Genomic DNA, 13,181 nt, shown 5'->3' with positions numbered 1-13,181 from the left:
TATAAAAATTACTAGTGTATTTTTCATAGCTTTGTACGCATTACAGTTATCATATTTTCCAATGATCTCATTTCGATTTGACCTCGATAAAATATCGCGGAACTGAAAAAAATGTACGAAAAATGGTGTCAGATATTTTTCACATTTCTCGTGCTTGTAAATAAACCGATTTTTTTGGTTTAGGATTTAACATGAGGTAAATGTAACATATAAAATATATGATGATACGAGCATGTATTTTCTCCCAATCCAATCATTAAATTATTATTATTTTTTTAATGAAGATACCAAAATACATGTATGCATGCAAGTTTATTGAGGTAATCATGAAATATATCGATAATTTCTAACATTTTGGTGCATCACAAGAGTAACGCATAAGTAACATTTATCGCAAAGTTAAACTCGAGTTACTGGAATACATACGTCCCTTATATGTAAGTGCCAACGCTGCTAATGGCTATTTACCTTAAAAAGAAAAAAAAAACAATAATAAGTATTTTTCTGTTGCTAAGTTTATGGTAATTGGTGTTGCTAACTCCGTGTGGTAATTGAAGTTATGCGAATTGCGACTTTATTGTACAATCAAAAATTGAATTACTAGTCTACGCTTAGGCGAGTGCAGCAGCGTGTAGTGTTAACCATATATTTTCGAATGAGCTGCCAACCTATTTTGTAAATTAGAAAACCTTCAAAATGACATAAAAAGCAGTAAAGTGCTATATTTGTCCAGTATTCGATACAAAAATTCGTATGTACTTCGTACAGATGCATTTTTCGATAAACTGATTTTTTTTTAATTAGTGTCGGTTCATCTATGTATAAATTTACAACACATGTATTTATCAAATGTAATTAATAGTATTTGGGTAACCTGCCCAATCTTGTGTGTACTTCATTTCGTGGTGCCTTTTTATAGGTTATGTATAATTGCTTTTTGCTCACTTTTGGTTTTCCAATTTTTGCAAAACGCTCATATTCAATGTACATACATATAAATTCTCGTCACCTGTTAAATGAATATAAGTAGTGATTTTTTAAATGAACTATTTTGACTTAGTAAACTCAATTTTAAAATCGCAATGGAGACTGCTATTTGCTGACACTTGATTAATAACCAAAACTGTTTATTGTTCTTGGTTGCTTTCAGCGTGAAAACATTAAGGAAACATTTTAAGAGTTGATCAAGATGACAGATTCAATGAAATTTGGACCGGAATGGTTACGCAATATGTCAGCGGAACCATCAGTTGTCGTTGGTAGCAGCAACAGTATGTCTGCTGTGGTAGGTAACAACTCTGGAGGCAACAATGTTGTCGGTGGTATGAACAGCACATCAGGACTATCATTACATAGTACTGGCAGTGGCGGAGGAAATCAAAGTCATACGACTGCTGCGTCTCGTAATTTGTTTCCTGAATATCGATATGGTCGTGAAGAAATGCTATCACTTTTCGATCGAAATTGTTTGTTACCGCAAATATTGCCATCTTTTAAGAAGCTATTCGTTGAGAAAGTGCAATACCCGTTGGCACTCACTCCCAGCTCCGAAGAGGACATGATGAATAGTCAAAACTCGCCCGGTAGCAGCGTAAGTGTACTTACTCTTAAATATACATATCTTAAATTGTGCATCTATTGGAACTATGCTACAGACTCGACCTGCCTGGCTTCAGCGCTCAGCCAGTGGTTTCGGCATATCATCGCGTGGATCTTCTATAAGGGTGGGAGCCACAATCGGCGATCGAGGTCGAATGCGTGGTAAATCTAGCTATCATTCGATATATCAGAGACCAAGCGCACTATACGATGATAGCAGCTTGTCGACTACAGCAATAAAGGTATGAACAATTTTGAAATTCCGAGATTCGCATTTTAATCATTGGTTAATCTCTAGGCGGATCGCAATTGGAGTGAACGAAACGGTATTGGAGATTCATCCGCTGTTGGTAATCCATCTAGTGGCATGACCGGCATAGAGTGGAACGGAACACCCTCTTCAAGTCCACGAAAAGAATTTTCAAGCCATAATCGTAATATGGAAAATTGGCGACGAAATCGGAATGAAGATGGCTCAGGAGATGCACCAACTTCTGGCAACTTAGTTGGCATGGAAGTTGTAGGATGGCGTAGTGGTGCCAACCAACAACGTTGGGGTAAGTTTAAGCAAATTATAATAATTTTAAATTACACTTTTATAATGAAAGTCATTGCTCTCGCTGTCATTGTGAATGTAAAAACCACCTACTATATTTTTGACAAAGAGCAACAAAATGTAAAACGTTTCCAATAAGTTCAAAAAACGAAAGGACAAAACAAGATTCTTAGACTATGCACAATAGTTTCAGTTCGTCAATTATCTTGAAAAATGACTAAGTTTCTTTATACTAAAGCACCTGCAATCGAAAGATGGCTTTTAAAAAAAGATTTTAGGGGTCTTTGCGCCAAAGTATCCAAAATCTAAGGATGTGAAGCTGCCATCGCAAATATTATTTAATCAAATATATTTTAAGTTAAAGTTGGTTAGCTTTGAATCAAGTTTTTGTTCGTATTTCACTAAGCATACTTTGTTTCCACAATTCTTCAGCGTTTGGAAACATTCGTGCCAATTCGGGGTTTAAAATATCAACTCTTGAGCTTTACCTCGTCCTCTGTAAATCAGATCTTGACCAGCTTTGAGGATTAAAAGATCCCAAAAAATTATGGAATCAGCTCAGTGCCTGTCGTCTTTGTGTACGAGTATCAAGTCTGAAATTCCTTGCTTTTAGTCATTGTAAATATCGTCCGAAGTCGTTGCCAAACTCTTGTTTTTTTGCATTGCTCGAAATATTCATCTTTAAAACGTCCTCTGGCTCAGCTCATTCCAAATGAATTTTTGCAACTGTCGGCTTCAAATTCAAATATGAAAGTTATGGAACTTTCCGGGTTATACGGAAAGGTGTATATTTTTCAGTCTACCAGGGACCGTTTGAGATATTGGAACGCCAGCAATGGCCTAGCAAGACATAGCGGGGTGTCCGTTGTTCAAATTTCTTGATCTCTTTCGTCCTTGATTTTGCTTATTTCTGAACGAGATATATCAGATTTACAATTTTACAATTTCCCTTTATAAAAATTCACATCAATCATCTTTGATACATCTGAAGAAATTTTTTATAAGGGTATTATAACTTTGAGCTTACAGAAAATGATGATTCTTGCGATCAGCAACGCATCTTATAAGTTATTCAAAAAATAATTTTATACGCAAAAACCGACTGCTACTTAATTGCTTTGCTTGACAATCAGGTATATTTTGTATTCCATTTCGATAAACCAAGTATGTTTTAATTTCAACAGATCAAAATTGCTTATCCATTAAAAATGTATGCGTTAAATAAACATGGCTCCCTACTTTCACTTTTGATTCAGATGTTTTACAAATCTATAACATTATTATTTTGACCGGTGGTTAGAGTATCAGAGAACTTGACATCACTGATATAGTTTCTACAAAGTTATAAACTTTTTACAACATTTTTCATATTATTTTCATTAAGACACTTATTTTTTTTAATTGCCTTGGTAATGGGAAAGAGTGCTAGAAGAAGACATAATGAATCACTCATTTTTATATTTAATCAAATAAAAAAAGCATTATGACTCAACAATGAAGCTAATGAATGGGCATTTCTAAAATCAAGCACAGTACTGTCGTACACATAGAAAAAATGTATTAATGGGAGCACTGATTGATTTTGGGTAATTTTACATTTTAAAGATAATTGCAAGACTCAAGTGATTCGCACGGGACAGGAAACGGAAGTTCCTGAAAAGTCAACCAATTAAACGCAAATCCACAAGCAATATTAATATATTATATATATTAATACAACAAATTTTCAACTTGACGCCTTTTACAAATAGTGAAATTTCTGCGACACCTGAATACCTAAAATTACAGAACAAAGTTGTTTGCAAGTTTTTTCAGTTTATTTACTATTATTATTTAATTTTGCAGGACGTTCGACCAGTTGGCGTGAAGAAGACGCAATACAAAGTGGCAATATGGATGGGTCTAGTTTTGTCGGGAGCACAGCCTCTAATATTCAACGATCTATTTCAACAATCGGAACTATTGGCACTGACCGTGCAAGCAACAATACGAAGATACCAGGATTTACATCTAATGTTTCTGGTGCAATGGTAGTAGCTGTAAATCGTCAAGTCGGCTCATCTAAGGCTTGTCAGTCCCAGTGGTCAGGGAACAATCTAAAAAGTAATGTTGATGGCGATGACAACTTGCCGGAATGGGCAATGGAGAACCCATCTGAAATAGGGGGAACTTTCGATGCTAGTGGTGCTTTTCACGGCGAGAGTACAGAACTTTATGAACAAATAAAAAAAAATACAGTTCCAAGTAAACAAACCGATTCTGATACCATATCAACGTTGCCAAGGGAATCTGAGAATTTGCGAGGTGCGAATGATGAAGCAATCAATTCTAAAAACAACTGCCAAATTCTAACGTCAAAAAACCAAGCTACTGACAGCGAGTCAAATCCAATTGTACAAGCTGAAAGCATAAGGATAGTATCTCTTACTGGTGATATTACAATCCAACAAAAAACCAACAACTTTAACAAAGAAGAAGCAAAACGGGAAATACCTCGGGAATCAACATCAACGCATAAAACTGTATCTTCCAATCTTGCCGATATTTCCGAACGCTTTCAGGAAGTGGCCAACGAGGTGGAGAAACTTATCAATGATGATGGTGGTGAGGCTGCTTCAATCGTATTAAAGCCATCGACTACGCCGAGCAGTGCCATCAGTACTAATACCAGATACGAAATTCCAAACCAGATAAATGTTGCAGTTGATGAAGGACATCAACAATTGCAGCATCAATTGCACCCGGAAGCTGCAACGAAAGCAATGCTTAATGAATGCTTGTCATCACATAAACCTTTGCCTTTCGTAGAACAGTTGGCGATGCAGCATCATCTTCAACAGCATCAACTTTCGTCAGTACTACCACCACATCTAATTAATGTAAATCCAAATGATTTATGGTTTTACCGAGATCCCCAATCAAATGTTCAGGGTCCTTTTAGTGCGATAGAGATGACGGAATGGTATCGCGCCGGTTATTTCAACGAAAATCTTTTCGTACGTCGTTTTGCAGACAGCCGTTTCAGGGCTTTGGGTGACCTCATCAAGCTATGTCAAGGCAACATGCCTTTTACGCATAGCCATCTGCTGCCAACTCCAATTGACTTGGATAATCTACAAATTGCATTGACGTCACGAAAGCCGGCAACGGCTTTAAATCTGCCATCATTTTCATTGGGCGAACAGCAACATCACCGTGGTGATGAACTCGAATTAAAGGCTAGTGTAACAGCAGCTGCTAACTCGTTAAGTGCTGCTATAAAGGGTCTTAACATCAATGTAAGTCCCAATGCACATAGTGTGGATACATCGCACATGCTGACTATGCGATTTCAAATGCTACAGGATCAGTATTTGCAACATCAGGAATATCAAATCCTCTCGGAGCTATCGAAAAATGAATGTTTCCAAAACCTTGATGCTGGGCAACGCGAAGCTATTGTACGGAGCAAGGTACAGATGTTGGTGCTACCTGAGTACTTAAGTAGTTTCAGTGGCTTAAGTAATTCGCTGGCTGCTCTTAATCCTATAGCTGGCAATCAATTGTATGATGCAATTGCCCAACAAGCCAAGAAGGATCAACAGCAGCACCAACAAATAATTTTCTCAAATAATGTTGATCAACGTCCGTTTCTGGATGCCAATGATTTTATATTGAATGCTCAATTAATGCATCAGCAACAAACTCAAGAACAACAAAAAGTCACACCCGATCAACAGGAGTCCACAAATAAAGTAAATGAATTACCCAGTGCCGATATCGATTTGTTGAACGAATATAATTTGCGAATGCTATTACGTGGTCCAGCAAGCACTACAAATAGTCAGCAGACACTTTCTTCAGTTGCGAAACCTAATACAGGTGTTGATTTCATGTCCAATGAATCACAATTGCTGGCATCACAAAACATCATCATGCCTATGTGGCCACAGCAGAATCAACCATGGCCTGCTATGCATAAAAATACAAAAGTCACTTTGTGGGATGTTGCCACTTTAGAGGAGGAGCAAAATCAACAATTGCTTCAACAGCAACAACTAAATGCTGCTTCCGATTGCAGTGTAAACACTACTGTTAATTTAGAATTTGAAGCACCACCGCATCATGTCAATCATCAGTTAAAATTGGATGCAGAGCTTGAGGTTACTGTCAATCAAAATGAAAAACGAACACAACAGAAGACAGTGTCTCTCATATCAGAGGAAAACATTCCAAATCGAAAGGATCAAGAACCTACAAGACAACTTCAGCTAAATGAATCAAATTTCAAACAATCCTCCAGTAAACAGGAACAGCCAGTTAGTAAATCACAACTAGAGGGAAAACTTTCAGATGTTAAGATAAACGAAGATGATCGCCGTAGGGAACATACCGAAGAAAAGAAACGTCTTAAGGAAGAGCGGAAGCGCCAACAACAAGAAGATGACAAACGACGTGCCATCCTAGCGGAAGAAGAGAAAATTCGACAACAACAGGAAGAAAAGGAACGTCAGCAACAAATACAAGCTCAACGTCGCAAGGCTTTACTTGGAAATTCTCAAGCTACTGCAGCTATTGTGCCAGGTAAGAACGAAATTGTTTCCTATTAAATGAAATAAAAATTAAATCTTCGATCGTTCTTTTGAAATTTATCTTGAAAATATCAAATTTTTAGTAAATAGACGTTTCGAATACATACCTTGTGAATAGAATAAATGCTTATTTGTAAAACAAAGGAAAAATATAGAAAACGAATAAGTAGAAACAGACGAACAAATCTGGATACCGATATGAGATTTTTTCATAACACCGATATTAATATCGGATAATAAGTTACATCTGAACATTAGATCAGATAGCCTTTGGATGAACAAAGGCTCTAAGATGTAGTCAACAATACCAGCACTACAGTTGTATGCAAATATTTGGAATCACAAATTAACTGGACTTATCCAAAGGCTTCTCTTGGTAGTCGTCAAAGCCGTCGCTATATCTAGTGATCAGTCTTCGGTGTTAAAAATATGAGCCATCTTTACAATTTTGGAGGGTTGAATCGGAACAAGGAAATATATAATATATACTGGGCAGCCTTTTGACACTTCGGCTATAGTCAATCGAAGCTTTGATAATGAAACATTTTTAAACCCGCTACCCAGAGGGTAGAAGGGTATTATAACTTTGTGCGAATTTGGTATATATAATTATAATAATAATAGTTGTGATTCCTGAAAATTTTGTTGCGATAAGATACAAATTGTGGAAGTTATTAAAGAAATACTTTTGCATGGGCAAAAACGCCTACTTACTAGGGGTCTTAGTTGCTTTGGTTGACAATCTGATAATTTGTACCGTCTATGGTATATTTTGAATATCGATACCATTTGGTATATATATATATATATATATATATATTTTGAAAATAATACCGTAATATTTTGATTTTATTTAAAATGGGTAGCGGGTATTTCACAGTCGAGCACACTTGACTGTAACTTTCTTACTTGTTCTTGTATTTCTACCATTAGTTAAATGCCAACTGTAATCATATAATTCTGTGTTTAAAAAATTGCAGTCGAATTTGCAGTATATTCAATATATTGGTCTTTGACTTCTCAACTGCGAGTGATATTATAAAAAAAAGCCATTGCTTTTGCTTCTTAAAAAATCAGAAGTCCAAAATCAAAAATCATCAACTGTCGGAGTTTTTATACCCGCTACCCATAGGGTAGAAGGGTATTATAACTTTGTGCCGACAGGAAATGTATGTAACAGGAAGAAGGAGGCATCTCCGACCCTATAAAGTATGTATATTCTTGATCAGCGCCAACAGCCGAGACGATCTAGCCATGTCCGTCTGTCCGTCTGTGTGTCTGTCCGTCCGTCCGTATGAACACCTAGATCTCAGAGACTGTAAGAGATAGAGCTATAATTTTTTTTGACAGCATTTGTTATGTTTGCACGCAGATCAAGTTTGTTTCAAATTTTTGCCACGCCCACTTCCGCCCCCGCAAATCAAAAAAATCAAATAACAAGCGTAATTTTAAAGCTAAAGCTACGAATTTTGGTATATACAATAATTACTATAGTAGTTATAATTCCTGATCAGATAAACATTGTGGAAGTTATTAAAGAAATACTTTTGTATGGGCAAAAACGCCTACTTACTAGGGGTCTGAGTTGCTTTGGCCGACAATCTAGCACATTGTGCCGTCTAAGGTATATTTTGAATGGTGTACTATATCGATATACCAAACATACCATTTGGTATATTCTTAGTATTTTTTTTAGTATACTGACAGTATATTCGGTATATTTTGAGAATAATACTGCAAAATATATTGCTTTTAATCAAATTGGGTAGCGGGTATCTCACAGTCGAGTACACTCGACTGTAGCTTTCTTACTTGTTTTTTTTTTTTTTTCTGCTTTGCTGTTGCTTTTGATGACATACATATGTAAGTTGCAGCTGCAGCACTTGGCGACATCCTAATATTTGTTTGGTCATATACACTAATTAGCGCAACCTACTTAAAAATTGCGAAATTTAAGACGTATTTTATTTGACATGCTTGATTAATAACAGAAACATACCTGAAAATATTGTTTATCGTTATAGTGTTTCCATAATACTATCTCTATATAATTTTATTCATACATATATGTTCCAAAGGAATTAAGAAGTCTTTGAACTCCTCTTAGACAAGTGTTAAGTGCTGATAGAGGAAAAACGAGTTCAGTTTCTTTTTACAATTCATGAAATTCTAAAATAATTTTCCATATTTTTGTGTTTATATATCCTGTGCTCATATGGTAGAAGATGGTAACATGAAATGTATGTTACAGGCAGAATGAGGCAACTCCGACCCCATAAAGTATATACATATGTATACTTGGATCTTGGATCTCAGAGACTATAAGATATAAAACAAACAATTTTTCAGCAGCACTTGCACGCCAATCACATTTGTTATGAATTTTTGACACGTCCACTTCCGCTTGCGCAAATCGAATAGCAAGCGTATATATTTTTAATTTTTTAGGTATATTAATTTGATATATATTAAGAACTGTTTTGATTTTATTCAAAATGGCTAGCAGTATCTCACAGTTGGGCCCATGCAAATTACATATTTCAGTTTTTTTTACTTGAAATCACTTCTCTACTGATAAAATATCGAAAAATTCACAATAATGTATCTATTACTTAACTTTCAGCCACATATACAACTGGCTCAGGTCAGAAATCGAGCAGTGGCGCTAGAATAGATCACTCAGCATCACGTCCACAAACTAGTTCAATGGCTCCTTGGTCTTTGCAATCATCAAGTATAAACACGGTTGCCCCAGGATTGGCCGAGATTCAAAAGGCAGAAAGGCGTGAGCGTCGTGCTGATCTTCAGCGTCAACAAGAACAGCTAGATAAGCAAATTCGAGCTAACGCTGCTGCAGCAGCTGAAGCGAATGATGCACTTCTTAAGTGGCAAGCCTCACCGGCACCTGCACAAGTCATGAACTTAGTTGATATTCAAGCTGAGGAAGCCAAGCGTCTCGCCAATGAATTAGTTGAGCAGCAACGACGCCATCGAGAGCACGAACAACATCACCATGGGGCTGGCCTATCAACAAACAACATAGGTGTGCCTGGAGCTTTGTCTAATATCTGGGGCAGTGCTAATAAAGCATGGAGCGGTGGGTCGGTAATAACTAACACAAGCTCATCGGCAACTAGCAACGTTGCCTTGTGGGACGATATAACAGTTTCTTCAATTGCATCGAAAAGTGTGAGTACATCTGGCACTTCTGCGCTCGGCACTGCTCATCAAACAACTCACAAGCCGCAGCATATCCAATCGCAGTCAAAGAATTCGGCTGTCTTACCAAGCACGCCTCGTAATTTACGCAAAAGTCAAACGTTGCCAGTCATGCAGCCTCATAATGTAATATCAAAGAATGTTAAGGCTCAAGTACATCAGATGGAAAAAACTAAGATCATTCAAAATAAACCAACAAATAAAGCATCGTCATCTGGAAATGAGGATAAAAAGTTGAATTCCAAAAGTCAACAGAATAGTAGCAGTGATAGCGGTTTATCTCTAAACAAATCAATAATCAGTGATTACGAAAACGAGTTCACTATTTGGTGCATGAAGAGTTTGGACAATATGTCCGCCAAAGTGGATGGTAAGTTGTCTTGTGATTCGTGATATGCGATTTATAAAATAAACATAATTGAACTTTCAGTACCTACATTTGTAACATTTTTGCAAGACCTTGAAGCACCATATGAAGTCAAGGATTATGTTCGTATTTATCTAGGTATGTACACCACATTTTATTTTGTCACTTGGCGCTTATTATTACTTCGCATTCAGCACCAAACTGGAAATTTATTTAGCTTGATTACTGGGGATTATTAAAATTACAAATTTAAAAGAAATATATATATATTTATTTTACTGGTCTTGCAACTACTTTAAAAAATGACAATGGAGAGAGACAGAAAAATATGTTTGAGGGGAAAAACCCCCGTGGCAAAAACAAAATTGGTTAATTTTTGATTAATTCATTTATATTCAGGATTTTAATATTTTGAAATCGCAAATAAGTGGAAAAAAATATTGAATGGTATTACAAAATGAGGAATAAATGCAAGGACATATTAAGGTTATATACAGGGATGCCACAGTAAATCGCTAGCAGAATTGATTTCTCCACAAATTCTGTTCGAAAATTTTAGCGATGCCGCCCTAATTATATCTTTATATAAATTGAATAATATAATGATGATCACAAACCTTTTCCAGCAATTCCAGCAAAAATCAAACGTTTTGGTTAATTTCGAATGTTTGCAAATGGAAATACAGTAGATTCCGGTTATAGCGACTTTCAAGGGACCGACGATTTTACGTCGTTATACCCGGAAGACGCACTACCCGAAAGGAGCAAAACAAATTTTTGTTTTTTTTTTTTATGGTTGCCATGTTCGGGTTTTAAGATAAAACAAAATAATTTTTAAACACGACAAAAAAATTTATAAATTTCATTTAATATCATCGTTTTTCCATAATAAATCGTATACCTGCATGATCCTTAGCATAAGCTAAGGCGTCAGCTAAAACTAACAGAGAGTAGTGAGAATATAAGAACCTTCCTGACGCTCCTACGAACACAAGCAAGAGTGCCGATCACTGTTAAATACATACATTTCTAACAGCGTCATTTGATGCTTAAATTTTTTGGCATTATTTCGCTGATTTTTTTTTTCGTCGCAATATCCGGTTGAATTCTGAAAAATTTCGTCGGTATAAGCGGTTAGTCGTTAAAAGCGGAGACGTACTACGCGGAGGCACTTTTATATAAGTTTGTATGGGGACCAACCAAGCCATCGACTTTTCGTCGCAATAACCGGACGGACGCTATAAGCCGAGTCGTTATAACCGGATTCTACTGTATGTCCAAATTCTTTTTGACAGAAGTCTTGGTTAGTCAGCACTTGCGACAGCGAACAGTATGGCAACTTTTCGCAAAATCTTGCTTAAAGTATGATTGTGATAAACCTAGATACAAAAGTTAACTCACGGAATTTCAATTATTTGTGTTAAATCAACATCAATGCTATACCACTACCCATGTGTCTACAGGAAATTTATGTAACAGAAAGAGGCATCTCTGAACCCATAAAGTCAATATATGTATATTCTATATATGTATAATAATACGATACTAAAATAGATAACAATTTTTTTTTTGTTTTTCATAGCAATAGCGCGCATTATGGCATGTAAGAAGAGACTTGCTAAAAAATATTCTTAGTTTTATATTTACAACTAAAATTATATAATCAAAAGATTATATATTATATAAATTATATTCTTATTTGATTCAGGTGAAGGCAAGGATTCCAGTGATTTTGTGAAACAGTTTTTGGAGCGACGTAGCAAGTATAAGAGCTTGCAGCGTGCACAAAATGCACATAATGATGATATGTGTAAACCGGCACCGGCTATAACTCCAAGCAATGACAATAGCGATAACAAGGTAAAACTTTTTTGAATGAATAAATTAAACTCGTTTTAATTTTAATTATATTATTGCTTTATTTCAACAAATAGAACAAACAGAAGAAGATAAAGAAAAGTAAGATGACAAAAATGGATGCACGTATTCTCGGATTCTCTGTAACTGCCGCTGAAGGTCGTATTAATGTGGGAAGTCGCGATTATGTTGATGGACCATAACCCAGAAATACCCTGAAACACAACATTTGGATATTTTAAAAGCAGTTAATTATAATGAATATAAATTGAAATGCAGAATACTATTGAATGTGGCAATAAATCTGTTATAAATAAACGCATACACTATATACATACATATGTAATTTGTCTTAATCTTATGGACTAGTAAGTGAAGCATATTTGAACATATTTGACAGTTCATTTAACTGTCTTGTTAAATATGTGGTAGCCTCAATGATAGTATTTTATTTTATATGTTTTCTTGTCAGTCATCAGCATAATGATCAAAAAAACTTATTAAAAACTATTAGTAATGTAAGATCTTTCCTATAATATTCCTACAATATTCGCTTTAGGTTCGTTCAAAACATTTGCTAAAATTAATGTATTCGAATTGAATTGAAAGGAATACACGGCTGAAACCATTCGAAATTTAGCGGATTGAGAGGGTATTAATGAAAAAATCTAAAACATTCGAGTTGTATGCGAATTCTGTGTATTCATTTTCTGAAGTTCGGTAGCAGTGCATGATTTTCTCAATATCAAAGGAAGATAACTTTTAAAATATTTTTAAATCAAATTTCGTTGACGCTTCTTTTCAATTTTTATTTTTGCACCCTAATACTAATGTGGGCAAAAAGTAAGGTGAATTTGTTTGTAAAATGAAAAATCTTTATTTATTCTTCTAAATCAATATAATTCTCTTCAAAGTAATCCCCTCCCGATAAAATACACTTATGCACACTTCCTCGAAATATGCCGAATAGTCCCTTTTCGGTATAGCCATCAGTGCCTTCTTCGATTTAGCT

The 13,181-nt window shown here is 35.6% G+C and overlaps 1 protein-coding gene across 3 annotated transcripts; it reads left to right on the top strand.

Moving 5' to 3' along the window:
* Positions 1–360: 360 nt before the first annotated feature.
* Positions 361–12,508, top strand: LOC132794869 (GIGYF family protein Gyf). 3 transcript variants are annotated; one of them, XM_060805147.1, is made up of 9 exons: positions 361–437; positions 1,151–1,591; positions 1,656–1,841; positions 1,898–2,156; positions 4,001–6,718; positions 9,350–10,315; positions 10,376–10,450; positions 12,021–12,172; positions 12,247–12,508. In XM_060805147.1, exons 2-9 carry the CDS (start codon positions 1,190–1,192, stop codon positions 12,370–12,372), a joined length of 4,884 nt encoding a protein of 1,627 aa, XP_060661130.1. In that variant the 5' UTR covers positions 361–437; positions 1,151–1,189; the 3' UTR covers positions 12,373–12,508. The 3 variants fall into 3 exon arrangements, with proteins under 3 accessions (XP_060661130.1, XP_060661132.1, XP_060661131.1); XM_060805149.1 differs by lacking the exon at positions 361–437 and adding an exon at positions 466–521; XM_060805148.1 differs by lacking the exon at positions 361–437 and adding an exon at positions 835–851.
* The last annotated feature ends 673 nt before the right edge of the window (positions 12,509–13,181 follow it).

This window comes from Drosophila nasuta, chromosome 4 (genome assembly GCF_023558535.2).
Source record: "Drosophila nasuta strain 15112-1781.00 chromosome 4, ASM2355853v1, whole genome shotgun sequence".
In the NCBI taxonomy this organism is placed as follows: domain Eukaryota; kingdom Metazoa; phylum Arthropoda; class Insecta; order Diptera; family Drosophilidae; genus Drosophila; species Drosophila nasuta.
This window is presented reverse-complemented; position numbering and strand designations above follow the sequence as displayed.